This window comes from Scomber japonicus, chromosome 6 (genome assembly GCF_027409825.1).
Source record: "Scomber japonicus isolate fScoJap1 chromosome 6, fScoJap1.pri, whole genome shotgun sequence".
Classification (NCBI taxonomy): Eukaryota; Metazoa; Chordata; class Actinopteri; order Scombriformes; family Scombridae; genus Scomber; species Scomber japonicus.
In genome coordinates, this window is record NC_070583.1 from 31431892 (window position 1) to 31449795 (window position 17904).

Here is a 17904-nt window from a genome sequence, read left to right on the forward strand (position 1 = left end):
AGTCCATACTTAAGCTCTATCTCAAGCCAGTTAATGGACTGCAGAAATAGACTACAAAACCTTCTCACAGAGCGTGTCCGCCTCAGCTGACTTGTCACACTCCACAAACTCCCATAGTTTATCTGATTATTTACACCCCTTCTTAATATGAAGAGGCTTCCACAGCTGCCAGTGTGACTTCATGCCGAGTGACACTTTGTGGTGAAGTGGTCGAGGAGAAGGATTCATTTGGGAAAAGGGCCAAAAGACGGAGGTAAAGACATGTGAGGGTTATCCTGGGTTGACGGATGCTAATTGCTTAAAGCTCTGAGAGTCTATCTAGCTCGACCTCAGCTCACTGCCCCCTTTTTCACCGTCCCAGTGAGATCAGCTGTAGAACAGATTTTAGGGATTAAAGACTGAAGCAATACTTAATTTACTGACATGGCTATAACTTTGATGAGGAGAGAAAAGTGATAATATGCAATGTCTTTCTCATCTAATGATCAGATCACATATTCGTATGGAGATATTAAAAGAACTAATACTGTGAATGCACAATAGATGTTGACCATAGACTGTATAAAAGAAATGGACGTAACATCCATGACGTCACCCATTGGTTTGTGGACTGCTGCTCTGGAGCCAATAGTTTTCGGATCTGGGCAGCGCCATCATGAAAATTTCAGGTGCATGCTGGGAAAAATAAAAACACGGATTCTACTTATATGGGCATGAGGCTAGGCCATGGGCAGAGCGGGGAGGTTGCTATGGTTGCGAGGGCTGGATCTCGAGGACATTGGTCAATCAACCTGTCAATCACGACGTAGCCACGCCCTAATGCATACCCCGCTTTATCGTCAAATATAAAATCAGGGAGGCCAAAATGTCACAAATGAACATCATACTGCATTGAAGAAGACTTTAAACTAGCGATTGAGATCATAAACACATTTTGGAAACGTTTACTGAGGTTAGAAATCAAGTGAGAAGTTGGTGAATTCTCCATTGACTTGTATAGAGACGGTCGCCCCCTGGTGGCCTTTTGGTAGAATGCAGCTCTAAATTACTTCCGCATTGGCTTCATTTCAGAGGACCAGAACTCCCCGCCTGATGTTGACTGATCCCAAATCCTAAAGGTATCATTTTATCAAACACCTTGCCGTCCTATCTCTCTAGCATATTAGAAATTGATTTATCCTCAATGTCAAAACAAGATGTTACACTATCACTTAAAATAACAGCTGACAGCAAAGCCATTAAGAGGTCTTACCAGGTTTGCTATGATGTAATGGTAGCCTTTTACATGTTTGCCCACACTGACAGCCTGGAGACAGAGAGAGAAAGGAGAAAAGAAAGGGAAAACATTGTTAGTTTATTATCTACTGAAACTACAAGTAAAGGAACCTCTCTTTCAACAGCGGCTCTCTAATCTTCCCCAAAAGCAGCTGTAGTTAATTTCTTATGCAAATGAAATACAAAGAGAGGACTGTGATTGTTAGGACTTTGCTTGTCCTTGGTGCTGTTCTGGGGCCCGTTTTACAAAAGATCATCATTTGGAAATTGCTGATAAAACTGCAACTTTTTAACAAATGTGTATAAATGTGTCCAAATTGCTGAGAGAGGAAAATAACTGTTGCAAACCACCAGCTTGCATGTTGCATATTTGGTAAAACAGGCCCGTGGTTCAGAACATTTAGCATTTTCTAGGTTAGCGCTCTTTCAAACAGCCTGGTCCCTATGGTATGATGATTACTTTATTGTGTTAAGGCGTGCCCAGGTTATTAGCGACAGCTGGCTGCTGCAAAATAAGAGGTGTTTTTTTCCCTTTTTCTGTCCTACAACATCAACTCATGTCAACTAAAGCATGGTTAGGAGTTTAGATTAAAATCATCAGGGATATAAATATTGAAAATCTCACGGTTGATTGTATGAGACAGCACAGGAACCCTAATATGTTTAAGTAGACCCAAGCACCACGCCAACATCAAACACCATCTTCTCCCCTTTCCTACATGATCGACTGAAAAAGTCACTGCTGCTGTTAGTCTAGTATCCTTCGTGTCGTCCTCCCGGGTCAAATTGACCCCATCTGTTTTGACTGTTCCTTCTTTCCTTCCTTCCTTCCGTCTGTCTGTCCTCCCTCCCTTCCTTCTTTCCTTCCTCCATCCCCCTTTCTTTCTTCCTTCCTTCCTTCCTTTCCTTCCTTCTCCCTCCTTCTCTCTTTCTTTCCTCCCCCCAACCTTCCTCCCTCCCTCCCTCTTTTCCTTTTTCCCTCCCTCCCCCTTCCTTCTTTCCAGGCTCCCTCCCACCTTCCTTCCTTTTTTCCTCTGTCCTTCCTTCTTTCCTTTCCTCCTTTCCTTCCTCCCTCCTTTTCTTACGGGGGTTAAGTAGACCCAAGCACTACGCCAACATCAAACACCATCTTTTCCCTTTTCCTACATGATCCATTGAAAAAGTCACTGCTGCTGTTAGTCTAGTATGCTGCTTCTGTTGTGTGTATTTAATTGCTACTTTGGCATATACATGAACCCATAGTTGAAATAATGCAAATAATTATGTGATCGTTCTATAATTAATATACATTTTAAAAGTGGAATGTAGTAATTAATGTTTTTTGACAAATAATTGATTAAGTATTTTCATATTAACATAGCAGATTGGCTTAATTAATAAATTGTTCACATTCTTTACGTCTATCTCACCCACACACATCAGTAACTATATACTGACACCGACAGATGCACAAACACACAAACACACACACACACACACACATACACATACACACACAAACACACAAACACACACACACACACACATACACATACACACACAAACACAGCGCAGCTGGCAGGGGCAGACAAACAGAGCAGTCTCTGTCTCAGAGCAGGGACGGTAGCCAATGCCAGCACTGCAGAGCCTACTGTGACAGGATTGTGTGTTTGTGTCTGTATGCACACACTGATGTCGGTGTGTGTTTGTGTGTGTTTGTGTGTGTCTCCGCCTGTCTGTTCACTCACCACAGAAACACTTCGTCTGTCTCGTAAGTGTGTGTAGCTGTATATGTATGTGCATTTAAAAGTTGGTGTAAATGTTTGCCTGTAGCATGTTTTTATATTTTTATGTATTACTGGTTAGTGTGTACGTATGGCTGGTTAGTGTGTGTGCATGTCTGTGTTAAGCTTTGTGTGTTATTGAGTTTGTCAGATGTGCAGACAGAGGATCAGATGTGATGACAGGTGGCAGAACCAATGGGATGTTACACCGAAACCTGAGTCAAAGGGCACACACACACACACACACACACACACACACACACACACACACACACACACACACACACACACACACACACACACACACACACACACACACACACACACACACACACAAACACACACATATATCTGCGCCACCTGTCAGAGCTCAAGTCTCAACCATCAAGCAAGACAGATAATCTAATGAACCCGGACAAGCGTAAGGTGTCAGAGTGTGTGCTGTCATACGCTGCGTGTGTTTGTGCTTGAATTATGTATCTGAGTGGACACTACAGTGTTTACTGCAACATCACACACTGATGCTGCTGTTCGACGAGGTCACAGTTTTCATCCCACACTATGGACTTCAGGAAAAAACTCAAATCTTGTTTTCTTTCAAAATGTCAGGAAGCATAAGGAGCACTGTAACAACTGTCTGTCCTGACTGATGCAGACAGCGGGCACATGGACACCAGTGAATAATATAATAATATAATAATTGGTAATAACTAAGGCTGCTCAATTAATCGAAATTTGATCGTGATTATTATTTAGGGGTCAAACGATTTCAAAACTAATAAAATCGAGAACGTTTTTAAACAATAATGAGATAGCGCTCAATAACAAAGGTTTTATTTTGAAAAGCTTAGACCGGAAGCCGCTACAGCTCCGTTAGTTTGACAGAAGCTGAAACACACGGTGAAATGTTTTAACTTAAAAACCAAGAAGTGATGTGTGAACTATCGTCATGGTAACCCTCTCAGCACTAATATCTCTGCACATTTTCTGCTGTGTGTTGCGTTAAGCGGCAGATAAAAGGCTGCTGCTGGGAGAGAAAATTAATTAAGCCGAATGAACAAGAAATGTTCAATAAATGCAGCATGTTTCTAAAGTTTAAAAAAAATTGTTTTAATAATCGTGATTTGAATTTTGACCCAAATAATCGTGATTAGGATTTTTTCCATAATCGAGCAGCCCTAGTAATAACTGACTATAGTTGTTATAAAACTTTCTAACATTGTCTGGTTATACCCATATAACTCTGTTGAATGTGGTTTCAGGTAGTAACTGTGTAGTTGAACCTTATTATCAAGCGTTAAGTGCTGTTTTGTCCAGGTCAGTGATGTCATCCCTGCCCTCTCTGTCTGTAGAAATCTCAGTGGCAGATAAAACTATAGTGTGTATCTCATGATCAAAATGCTTAAGGGTTCCTCAGGTTGCAGATCAGTGTCAAATATCATCGTGCACCTGCAGTCAGGTAATAGTGATTTTTAAATCTTTTGATGCATTGTAGCGAGAGACCATGTAGGGTTTAGTAATGCCATGTGTGCTGTAGTAGTAAATAACCACTGCTAGTAATTTAAGTTGGGTTTAAATGTCTGATTACTTCCCTGACTCCAATACTAGTATGCTCTTATTATACTCTGTATCAAAGCCTTATGGTTAAAGTAATGCATTAGTGATATTACCTGTTCAAGGATGCTCTGTAGTCTTTCAGGCTCCAGGTCAATGACATATTTCCGCTCCTGACGTCGATCCAGGTCCTCTAAGAGTCGACGGTATGCTGCCTCATTGAAACTCTCCACACAAATCGCACTCACCTGTATTGACAGGAAATGGTGTAAGTTATTAAAATTACATGTGGGAACAAGGTCATGCAAGTAAGCTGACAATGCCGTGTGAGGAATTAACAAAACCCAAAGTGTTAATATGCGTGTGTACTGTGTGTGTGTGGTTGTGCAGTTACATATGTATGCTGCACGAATTCATGCATGTTATGGTGTGTGTGTGTGTGTGTGTGTGTGTGTTATTTTTTTGGCCTGTTTCCAGCAATGTGTTTGTGTTGTCCTGACCTGCCAGCCATTCTGCCCCGCTCTCTCCATAATTGCCTGCAGTATTGCATAACCTAGACAACATAGAGAAAGGGAAGGAAAAAAAGGAGGAAGAATTAATGGTGCACAGAAAGGTGTACTCGGGACATGGAGTAATTATATTTTGCCATTATTTTGCTATAATGCTCAAAGCCAAAAAAAATCCCACCAGTATTTAGAAAAACTTTTATTCAATCTCAGTTACCACAATGTGCTGAAATCAGCAAAGCGTTTGCAGGTGTGCATTATCTTCCAGATTCAACAGCCCATCTCATTTACCAAAGCAATACCCTGATGTCTTCTCTTCAAAAGCTGAAGATGAAGCACTTAGCATCTTAAGCAACAGTCCTCTCCTGACCAATACACCAAGTTTAACAGGAGACAGAGTTGTGTATTAAAGCAATAGACGTTCATTTTGAGTGATGCAGTTAATGGTGACATAAAATTAAACATTTCTACTTCAGTTGGGAATGTTGTTTCAAATGCAGCTTATCTAGGAACACACATTTCACAGCCCAGCAAATAAGACATAAAGGTTGTTTTTTCTTTACAAAATGATGGAGTGCAGTTTCGAATAGGGCAGATACCTCTCGACATGACATTAGATGGGTTTGAATGGAATTTTAAAGGTAATATGATCCTGCAGTATGAGTAGCAGATGGCAACATGAGGGAAAATAAATTACGGTGCATTACATTGAACAGCTGTCGAAATGGGTCAAAACATATGGAAAAATGAGAATAATGAGATAAAATGCAGTTATGACTGTAATAATCATTTATAATATTGACACATGCAATCATCTTTGTAATCTCTGTCAATCCACCAACTATATATCTGTACTGAGCTTGGACAGGAATTTGGTAAAAAAAAAAAAAAAAAAAAAAAAAAAAAATCACATCAAACACACACACACACACACACACAGCTGTCTGCATGAAACACAGTGACGTGAATAGATGCACACTGCAGTGCAACAATGCTAAGTGTAATCCTTTTGTGGAGGTTGCTCTTCACTGCTTGAATTGAAACAGAAAGCACATCTGACGCCTCACTAATCTTAGTGTGGATGTGTGTGTGTGTGTGTGTGTGTGTGTGTGTGTGTGTGTGTATGTGTGTGTGTCATGCTTGTGTACACATGTATTGTTGTGGTATAAATTGCAGTGAAGTGGAGTAGAGTGGGGGGCTTTATGTGTGATTATGACGTGTTTTCAGCTTCCCAGCTTCACAAGTACTACTTCATACGTAAATAAGTGTATCTGCACCTAAATGCTAATCTGCTTGTATTAAGGGTTGCATTTGTCTGTGTATATGTTTTATTTGTATCATCCTTACATACATTAATCTCCTGTATGTGGATTTGTGGAGGCATGTGAACGTACCTCTGTGTGTGTGTGTGTGTGTGTGTGTGTGTGTGTGTGTGTGTGTGTGTGTGTGTGTGTGTGTGTCAGTGTTTCAGCAGGCTGTCTGTGCAGCACAGCAGAGCAAGGAGCATAAAACAGATCACAGCGTTACTGCCCATTTTCCAGCACATTACCAGCAGCATGGCCTGATGGGAGCTTATAATGAAGGGCCCTGCCTTGGCCAAGTCACGAGTGAGCACAGCCCAAACTCTATGCATCCATCCTTTGCTCCATTCCCCACCTATTCTCCCAGTCTCCACCCCCTTCTATTACTGTTATATGCTACTGTAAATCCCCAGAGGCTTGTGATCCTGTTTGTCCTCCTCCTTTCTGCCCTTTCTGTACTCTCCAATCTGCCTCCCTTCGCTGCCTCCTATCCACCTTTCTGTCCCTCCCCTGTCACCTTCTTTGTCTCCGTTTCCCTTGTCTCACACCTGTCTTTCCTCCATCTTTTTTTGGATGCTCCACCAGCTTGAATCACCGAACCTGTATCTCCTACTCCCGCCCTTGTCACTCCTCTTTCTCCCTCAGCTCCCCCAGGGTACTAACCCAGACAACCTGGACCAGAGGTACGCTGGCAAAGGCACAGACAGAGCATACACACAGACACACACACATACATAAACACATTCACAAACAGTGCAGCTCACTGATTCTCTGACACGCCACAATACCATGGTCTGGGGACTCTGCGTCATGTTTGACCTGTGTTTCTGTCCCTGTGGCTGGGAATTGTGTGTGTGTAGGTGTGTGTGTGAGAGAAAGAAAGAGGTAAACGTGCCAAGCATTCCCATGGTAAGTTAGGAGCCGAGGGTGTCAGCTGTGCCTGCTCCACTAATTTACATGTGCGGCATGATGGGATGGCCAAACCCTGGAAGAATACAGAAAAATGCCCTGCTTGCACAGCGATATTCTTTCATTAGGACAGTGAGGTTGTAATGGCCTTCATGCTTCTACAAACCAGTCTCACATCAAAATGTATCATAGCTACGTTGGTCCATAGTGCAGAACGTATTGTTTTGCCTATTCTTTTTTTATGTGTCTGCAACCAAATCACTTGACGGTCAGTTTCTGTCAGCTACAAAAATAAAACAAAAAAACAAACAACGCTGCAATTGATTTTATTCTCAGTGGAAAATGCAATATTTTAAGTTTTGGTATTAAATGTCAATTGTCAGTTAAGATATTTGCAGGCTTTCTATCGTTGCTATGGTGGTTGCTATGGACACTACTACCGCTGAAACGGCATAGTTGCAAATAACGTAACAGTTCCGATAACTACACTACACAACGTAAAGACAATGGTTCATACAACTTGCATGCTATGTGGTTTCAGCGATAAAAAAATAGCGATAACAAAAATATCATATACATATACATTTTTATAAACAAAATGCACATTTCTTGCTAGAAATGTTGTCAAAAAAGCATTTCAATGTCCAAACTATAAGATCCAGATTTTCCACTGAGAATAAAAGCATTGTCATTTAAAAAAAAAATTGGTTTAAACTGGCGTCTGTGCCAGGCAAATAGAAATAAAAGGCCAAAAAAAAAGAAGAGGCAATTTTAGAGCCATTATTGTGAAACTAAGACATTTTGTGCCGTCGACCAACGTAGTTATTTCATATTTTGATGTGAGACTGGATTGGTTACTACGAGGCAGAGCTAAATTTGGGAGTTAAATTAAGGCAAAACAATCCCAAGCAATAGCCTTTTAAAGAGATGATTATGACTTCAGGGTATTATAATAGTGTTTTCAGTGTGGCATTCTAAACTGAACCCAAATTAACAGATAATTCTTCATGCAAAAAAAAAAAAAAAGTGTGAGCCAGAGTAATTTGGAAATCTATTTTTTTATCCTCCGTAACTGAATTCTGAATATAGTCCCGGAGACAGAAAACAACAGATCTACCCAGTCATGTCTTGTTATCACAGCAGAGCTTATGAATCTCTGGTGGTGCCATAAGGACAGTTACAGTTATTTTGACTTTTTTTTAGTATACAGTGAGTCTGTGGAGACTATAATAATGAGTTAAAGCCTTTTTTGCATATTTCCCCCCAAAGCCTTCTTTGACCTTTCACTGAAAACCCAACAAGGAAGGAAAATGGGGGCGAAAGCAGATGAGAGTTGGTATAGTGATGTCATCGTTATAACAAAATGATGCCACTTTTATGGTCACTGGTAGAATTAAATAAATGTACCATCAAAATCATATACTTACACTTTAGTCATGCATATTATTACATTAAATCCTTGAACTCAATGACCAATTATGACTAATATGAGGGTTTTTTTTTGGACTCTATCAGCTTAAGGATCCAAAAATAACTCTTATTCTGAAATGCAGGGAGAAGATTTCCAGAAGCTTGAAAAAAATAATTAATTTGGGGGAAACAATATATTTATAGCAATTAAATAGTGTGAGAATTTTTATATTGTATCAACAGCACTTGTTTATGTATTTATTTATGTGTAGATGTATCTGTGTGTTTACCTCGGTCTGTATCGTAGAGGAAGACAAATCGGCTCCAGTCGTAGTGGTCCAACAGTGACAGCAAAGCCCCTCTGATGGACGGCCGGAGCTGCAGGGTGAACTGGCCCTCTCCCTCGGTGGGGAAGCTGGGCGTCACTAGGCTGATGTGCAGGGCCCCACAGAACGACGTCAGCGTGTTCACTGAGCGCTTGTCATAAAGGCCGAAGATAGCGAAGACTCCCCTTGAATACTGAGAACAGACTGATGTGAGAGAGAAATGGAGGGAGGAAAGGAGAGGATAAATGGAGGAGGGTGGGGTATTTGGATTAGAAGGATGGAAGAAAATGGGGTGAATGGAGACAAATTAGAGAACACTGTTAGGAAATATACTCAATGACAATGTTTCTGAAAGCTTTGCATTGATTTTGCAAATGAACAGAGTATAAAAGAACAAATAAGAGGGGGGAAAGGAAAGATGTATGGCCCTTAATTAAATTCACGCTGTGGATTCTGGTTAAATATGTCAACAATTTTAATGATCCAACAGCTTTAGCTTGTGTCAGCTATACCTTCCCTTTACTAATTAGACCCACATACAGCACCCTTTGAGTGGTGTGTGAGCATTTATAAGAGTGATGAGTTTACCAAAGCAGCCAGATGAAAATGAGATAAACGGAAGTAATTTAACCCTCCTGTTGTCCTCGAGTCAAGGAAGGAAGGGAGGAAGAAGGAAGGAAGGAAGGGAGGGAGGAAGAAGGAAGGAAAGGAGGGAGGGAGTGAGGAGGGGAGGAAAGGAGGAAGGAATGGAGGGAGGAAGGAGGGAAGGAAGGAAGGAAGGAAGGAAGATAGGAAGGAAGGAAGGAAGGAAGGAAGGAAGAAAAGGAGGGAAGGAAGGAAAGAAGGGAGGGAGGGAGAAAGGAAAACAGGTAGGGAGGATGGAAGGAAAGAAGGACAGAGGAAAGAAGGGAGGAAGGAACGAAGGAAAGAAGGGAGGGAAAGAAAGAAGGAGGGAGGGAGGAAGGACAGATGGAAGGAAGGGAGGAAGGAAGGTAGGAAAGAAGGACAGAAGAAAAAAGGAAGGGAGGAAGGTAGGAAGGAAGAAAGAAAGGAAGGATGGACGGAAGGAAAGAAGGAGGGGGGGAGGAAGGAAGGACAGAAGGAAGGACAGAAGGAAGGAAGAGAGGGGGATGGAGGAAGGAGAGAAGGAAGGGAGGAAGGACAGATGGTAGGAAGGGAGGGACAGTCAATTTGACGGGGTCAATTTGAACCGGGAGGACGACAGGAAGGTTAATCATTTTGACATCTGTCCTGTCGAGTTTCTTCTAAAAAAAAAAAAACTATTTCATTTCATCCAGAACAACACAGAACAGATTCCTCCCTGCCGTATCACACACTGGTTCATGTAGTTATGAGTATGAGTGGAAATCAGACGAGCCTATAAGCCTCTGGCAAGCAATTTCCAAAATGTCTGACTAGCACGAAATCATTCCCACTAGCCAAAACTGGCACGGTTACTTATACAGTTGTTAGGGAAATTACAGTCAAATAACCCCACCTGCCGAGAGCTTCAAATCCTTAAGATTCATCCATGCACACGCACACACGCACACGCACACACACACACACACGCACACGCACACACACACACACACACACACACACACACACACACACACACACACACAACCCTTGACCGAGCCGCGAGCTCACTTCAGATGTGAAGTCATTTTCCACTACAACACTGCAACTCTTCAAATACCCCGAAGCTTTCATCCATGACGGAAAGGCGAGTGAAAAGCACTGACGTCCTCTGCTATCTCACTCCAGCAAGAATCTGTCTTCTGCTCTGTGTTTGTCGTTCATCTGCACGGCCCAAACCCAAACAGTGTTTGAACAAAAATAGTGTGGGAATCAGTGAGTCCTGCATATTCTGACAAATCTACCGAAAATGTGCACCAGAATCCAGCGAGTCAAGTGTCGTTTTTTACACTATTCAATGTTTCTCTTTCTCCATCTACATTCTCTTACACCCATTTCCTCTCTTCAGCTCCATTCATCCTTCTTCCAGGCAAGCATGTTTTGAGCTTGAGCTTGAGCTATATGCTGAATCATTATTCACTCCCCACCATGTGATACGTCACACTGGAGTAAACAGTCAGACTGCTGGCTTTGCTTTTAGCCATGGCCAGCCATTACTCCGTAACCCCTTTTTCTCTTCCTCCCTCTTGTGATCTCTATGCAACACTTCATCTCACACCTTTTTTCCCTCTTTCTTCTTCTTTCATGGTGGACTCTACATCCATCCTCACTCTCTTTCCGCTTCCACCATCCACTTGCCTTTATCTGCTCTCTCTTTCTCCTTCTATGACTGCTTCCTCTTTACCCCTCTTTCTGTTCCTCCCTCTCTCCCTCCTCCTGGGACTCAGAGTAATTCCATTATCAGCTATAAGCCTCAGTGGGGGTAAACACTGAGGGAGATGCAGCTTTGACGGTTCGGCTTGTGGCAATTAAACAAAGCCGAGGCCTCTGCACCCAGGAGGCGATAAGGCAGGGATTTAGTCTCCGATTATGACAGGAGCTGGATGTCTTCAATTCAGAGAACTAGCATACTACGTAGCCCTACTTAGCATGCGTCATTCAGCAGGAGCTGAGTCATGGTGTCCTCAAAGTCAACGTATTTAGTGTCTTCCAATTTGAATTTTGAAGCATTTCCAGCTTTTATTTGAAACTTCAGAGCACATAGCCTAGCATGGCAGAACATAAAAGATGATTACAGAGATGAGGCTGTGTGTGATAAACTGCCAAATGACAGGTGCAATATTTTACCGTGACAGAATGCACAAAGATGTTTATACTAAGTCATTTAGGCTGACATCATAATTAATGCTCAGAGGATATGAACAAATCACAATAACAAAATAACAACAGTTGAAGTGAACAGCAAACAGAGACAGTTTGGTCAAATGTGTGTATATATATATATTCAGACTGAAACACACAAAATAATACTAGGCATTCATTTTTGGTCATGTGACTGATCTGATGGTTCTTGGCTAAGAGAAAGGATTTCCTTTCACAGTGTTGGGGCAAAGGAGAATGAACATACAGCTGAATTACTGTGACAGCAGTGACATGGAATATATATTTTTTTTACTTTTAGAGATCAGCTGTTTTTGGGCACGAACTGGAAAAAAGTGGCAGAACTAAAAGAAAGCATTGCACATGTGATCTGTCATGTGTAGGAGCTTGAGAGCTGCCAGTTTATGAAACTTTGTAAAAAAAAAAAAAATGTTTTAAAACTACTGGCCTAAATGCAGTTTTGACATCACTCTGTGCACATTTTATTTTCCATCCTCCTCCTGGGTCTTCATCAAAACTTAAGGAAATATTGATATAGCCTTAATCCCAAACCATTCTGTTTTGACACATTACCAACATATCTGCAACCATACAGACATACACACAGGCCCAAAGCACAAGCAGAAAATCTCTATGTCTCATTCTCTATTAATGCACTCTCTCTCTTCCTCTGTTGCTTTTCCCTGTCCTTCACCTCGTCATTCTCTTATTTTCTGCCTATACCTTGTGATCCTTGCTTTGCCTCTCTAACTCTCTCATCCTTTCTTTTTCCCCGTCTTTCTCTTTCTGATGTGTGTCTCCATGGGCTTGTTTCACTGCAACCTACTCCACCAACACCCAGCCGCAAGGCTGGAATGTGCCAGACAGTGGCGTCATTGTAATAAAATGTGTGCTAAGCTTGCTTCATAAGGCTTTAATGAGAGGAGGGGACCAGCGGCATGGTGCATCATCGCCACAGTAAAAGCATCAGAAACAATGGGTCTCCTGGGACTTCTTCTACCTTTACCTATCGTTGCCTCCCCCTTGCTTGTTTTCTCAGCGTTTCCATGTTTGATTTTTTTTGTGTGTGTACATCTCAGTGTCTTTTTCTGGTTTTTAATTACTCCATCTGTCTGTTAAACCTCTCTATTTCTCTGTGAAGACCTCTCCATGAATCTCTTTTAGACACCACCTCCTTTATTGGTATACTCTTTATGGTATATCAGCCTATCTTCTGCAGCTATCCATGTCTCTCTCTCTGGTTCATTTCATCTGTGTTTCTGTGCATTTAGAAAGCCCTCTCAATCATATGCGTACTCTGCATATTTCCTCACTTCTTGTTTATTTTTCAAATTCAAATATAGCTAATTTGCATAACAGGGAAGAAAATATGTGGTTCAAGCTGTATAATACTTTCCAGACTAATATCTTAGTGCGCTTTGTTTTTCTGGTATTGTTTTCAATAAGTTTGCTCACTATCATATTTCTCCCATCCTTCTTTTCCTGCTCCCTCCATCCCATCTTATTTACCTCTCTTTCAGTAGTGCTTACAGTATGTCTCTAAGCCAGCTGCCTGTTTGCATTTCACATGACAGCAGGAATGGATGCTTACAGATAAACCTGCCACTGATTTTACTGTCACTATGCATATTTTGAACATACAAAAGCAGAAGCAACTCTCCTCCAGCACACACACACACACACACACACACACACACACACACAGAGAGAGAGAGAGAGAGAGAGAGAGAGAAAACCTTCACAGTTGCTGGTGGCTGTGACACTCTCCAGAAAACCACAGAAACACAGCAGAAACATGACAACTTCTCATTACCTGCAGGTAAAGGCCAGGACAAAGGAAGCACCGGAGGAAATACAGGAATATAAAGTAGTTGAAAAAGCATAAGGTGTATTTTTTTCTGGCATTGCTCGGAGTCACCTAAAGTACAATGCAGCAATACCTAGTGGGTGACAGAAGATAAATGCAAATAATACGCTTTTATGAGCAATATAATTAGGAGGAAATCTACCACTGACATTTCACATTTAAGTCGTTTAACGTAGTAACCTTGAGAGAAGGAAGCTCCTGAATGAATGACTGTCCTTCTTAGAGAGAAAAGCTACAGTATAACATCTTAAACAAGAAATGATTTGAAAAAATATACATTACTGGATGATATTTAGTGTTTTTTCAGTACTTTTTAATGAATTCAAATGCAGGTCAAATTTGACTAAAGGTGTAAAACCCTTTTTGAACAGATTAGGAGTGTTAAAGCAAGTGGTGGAATTTCTACAGTGATTGTATAATACACGAAGATGAAAGAAGTGGAAATAATATGACAAAGCTAAGAAATTGAAGACTTGATAATGACTACATGTAAATTGTGATTACTTTTGTGAAATGATGTTAAATTTACCTTGAATTATTCTAAGCCAAGGGCTACAAATAAATAAGTCTTACTTGCTCCAGCTCTGGATACCTAACTCCTTCCTCTGTTCCTCATTCTTCCATCTGTCCAAAGAACTACATAAAGTACAGGTTTTATCCTACACTTGGATATTATTTTATTGAGGCTCTAACTGTATGAATGAACTTTCACTGCAGGCCATTCAAAAACATGTTTTCCATGACACGCTGTTCCGCCTACGGGACGGGTCGGAAGTTGGGAGGTAGCGACAAGTTCTTCTGAATGTTTTAAACACCAACCCTTCAACATATATATTCATGCCGTACATTGTTAGAAAGCTTAGATTGTCCTGATTCATTCAAGACCACTCACGACTTATATGGTTGCTCACAGCCGTAATAGTATTAGCGGTTAGCTCGGCTAGCCACTCAGCTAAAGTAAGAACAGCTATAATGCTACATACCTTCAAAGTCTTCCCTTTATCCACAACGATCATCTTATGACTCAGGACTTTCTGTACAGCTCGCCAAGTATCCATTCTTGTGAAATATGAAATCCGTTTCCTTATAACCGAAATACTTTCCTCAATATGTCAACATGTATTTCTTATATACAGTCTATGATTTCAACACGGAATGTAACCATAGGAACAAACCATATCCGGTCCCTTTTACGTCACTTCCTGTGGGAGCTGCGCTGATCACAACTTGGGCATGTCATTTAGGCAAAAAACATAAAAATAGGGACGTGTTTTATGAGGTTAAAGATGGGCAAATTGTTCTTGAGTGGTATTCTGTAGCTGCAAATTATATGAACAAAATATGAGCAAAAATTAGTTTAGTTATCTTGAAGGTGAACCAGTAGTGTAACCTAGAAAGCAGTGCTAATAATTACCAACTTAAGGCTATGCTAGCTAACGATAAAAGTGTTATGGAGCCAGTTGTGACAGCTGTTCGTAACATAACAAATAAGTAGGCTACAGCATGATTACATTTATAAATAGCATGTTTTTTTTTCATTTCATGCCCTATATGTCATTCTTAAACACTATAACATCATCCCAAAATGTAGAAATCTTCTACTAATAGCCCATAAAGAACACAACCAAATATTTCAGATATAAGATATGTAAATGTTCTCTCTGTACAGACAGCGAAACACTACTTTTATACTGACAATGGCACCTTCTGTGTTAAAGAGGAGCATTATATAGACAAGACAGAAGACAAAGTCCGCAGATCAATAGTTCCTGGCAGAGAGTACAGTAACTGTAGTATGGATTTCATGTTTGTGACTTTATACTACAACATAGATGGGGCAACTACCCAGAGAAAAGCACTGGCACCTCTTGTTTTGTCTCAAAAATAATGCATTTTTATTATTTTGCAGGGTGTTTTACAAAAAAAAAGAGACCAGAAAAAGCCGAATATATGCTTCTCCATGAGGTTCATCTCAAGATAAACATGGACCGATTATTTTTAAACCAGACAGCAACTTGTCATCCATCTTGAGCAGCAGTGTTAACATGACAAGGCCTGACAATCAATATTCTTAGGAAGAGAGCACACTAGCTGGTGGACGATATATAATTTATAACAACACAGGCATTAATAATAAGACATACAGGAGAGAATTTCAAGCTTTGGTCATCATCATTTTCAGCCAAGAAAACCAAGCGTTTCATATAATCGTTATAATAGTTAATAATAATATAATAGTTAAGAAATGGATATTTTCTAATGGGCTAAATTATTTCTGATATAATAAAAAATGATTTAATGATATATCAGAATGTGGTGTTAAGTTAATGAGACATAATAAATAAATACTGACAACAGGCCTCAAGAGTGCTCATCAGCAGCATTATAAAGCCAAGATAAAAGATAAAGCTTGACAATCAATAGTCTGGCGGGGGGGGAGTTTAGCCACCATATGGATTTCATATCTGATCCTCTCCACGAGAACATAGTTTACAAGATAACTGAGATGCAACAGCTTCATAAACAGGCCAGTGATTATTGAGAGTGATAGGGTATTGTGCGCTGTGCTGTAGCTGTGTGTATCTAACTCTCTGCGCTTGTGAATGAGGCCATTCATTCCTCTGTCTGCCTCCTTTGCCTGTCTGTCTATCTTCCCTCTTTCACGAAAACTGCCTCAAGCTGAGAGAAAAAAGGAGCTTCAGTAGTTTTCAGTGAGGGGAAGGACAGAAGAAACATAGAAAGCGCAAGAAAGCGGGAAAGGAAGAGAATGGTTGTGAAACCCACAAGGGGCTCTGACAGTAAGGAGAGAGTGTATTTCTGCCAAGCAGTCACTGCAGAGAGAGAAAAATACACAAACAGAGCTACTGTAGAATGAGAAAGTGTGCGGAAATGCTTCTCCGCAAGCCAGTTATGGAACAGAAAAGGCTGGAAATTAGTCCTTAAATGCTCTCACGGCTCTTTTTGTGTGTCTGCATGTGTTGGACTGAGTTGGTAAAAGAGTACACACTAGCACAAGGATAAAAAAGCTGCTGCCTCAAAGGCCATCCAGATTAGACCTATTTTTTGGCACTCGTAAGAATAAAGGACTGAATGTGGGGTCAAAGGTGGGAGGAAAAAAGCTCCTGGGTAAAAACTGCCAAACTACACTTCTTTATTCACTTTGATCACATCTTTCCACTTCTCTGCACCTGTTCTGCCCCCCCTCTTTTTTTCCTCCCCTGGCTTCCCCTCCAGGCCTTGTCCCTCAGGCTGCATGAATAAAGCTTCCAAGAATAAAAGTACTGATTGGGGAAAATGAGGAGAGGTACCCAAGAGGAATGCAGCTATCTCTATGGCCTTTGGTGTTGTTGCAGTTAGTGAATATGCTAATAGTTGCTGACATATGTCTTCTTCTCTTATGCAGTCAAAGGAAATCAACCACCATGCAGTGCAAGGACTCAATTCTCACTTGAGGGTACTTTAAATAAAAATAAAAAAAGATCAATTTTACGGCTGGTTGTGACGAGATGAGGGGAGAATTCAATAACAATCACAAAACGCAAAATATTAAGTATACAAAAGGGATGATGCTGGCTTCTTTCCTCACTCATCCTCCCAGCTGGCTATAGCATTATTAATATATTAACATTATTTAGCTTTTCTTTTCATAGTATTCATTTGATTGCCTATTTACTCCTATGATTAGTTTTCTCCTATTGATTGATAGCGCATAAAACCTTCAGAGACTTCCATGTTTGCTGCTGCTGCTAGAATAATAATAATGCTAGATTTACTGTTTGCTTTTTCAACTGACATTTTAACATTTTTTAGTCTTTTTATTCTTGAAAAGTTTTAGATTTTTAGATGTTCTCCCTCTAGACATGATACAAGTCAAGTGAACTGGCAACTCTATGTATTTCCCCGCAGGTGTTACTGTGTTTATCATTCTGTGTGTGTTGATGTGACAGATTGACAACCTGTCAAATGCATGCTGGTAAAGCTCTTTCATAACAGGACGAGTGGTATGGAAGATGGACAGAAAAATGAATAAAATGCTTAATTTTCTGCTTACATGAACACAGAGAGACCAATAAGTTAAGACATGATATGCATTAAATCTGGAAATCTGGAAAAAGGCATATAATTTAAGCAGCAGTAATGTTTGGGGAAAAATCTTTCTGCTTCATAAATACCAAATGGCTGATAAGACTG

The 17904-nt window shown here is 40.6% G+C and overlaps 1 protein-coding gene across 3 annotated transcripts in view; it reads right to left on the reverse strand.

Annotated features, from left to right (window-relative positions):
* The window catches only part of gria4a (glutamate receptor, ionotropic, AMPA 4a), a 118334-nt gene that overhangs the window by 61043 nt on the left and 39387 nt on the right, over positions 1–17904 (reverse strand). For all 3 annotated transcript variants that reach the window (XM_053321375.1, XM_053321374.1, XM_053321376.1), the window contains exons 3-6: positions 9009–9248; positions 5093–5145; positions 4709–4840; positions 1253–1306 (exon numbers count right to left, since the gene is read on the reverse strand). In XM_053321375.1, the coding sequence (XP_053177350.1) occupies positions 1253–1306; positions 4709–4840; positions 5093–5145; positions 9009–9248 (479 nt within the window). The remainder of the gene's footprint in view (positions 1–1252; positions 1307–4708; positions 4841–5092; positions 5146–9008; positions 9249–17904) is intronic.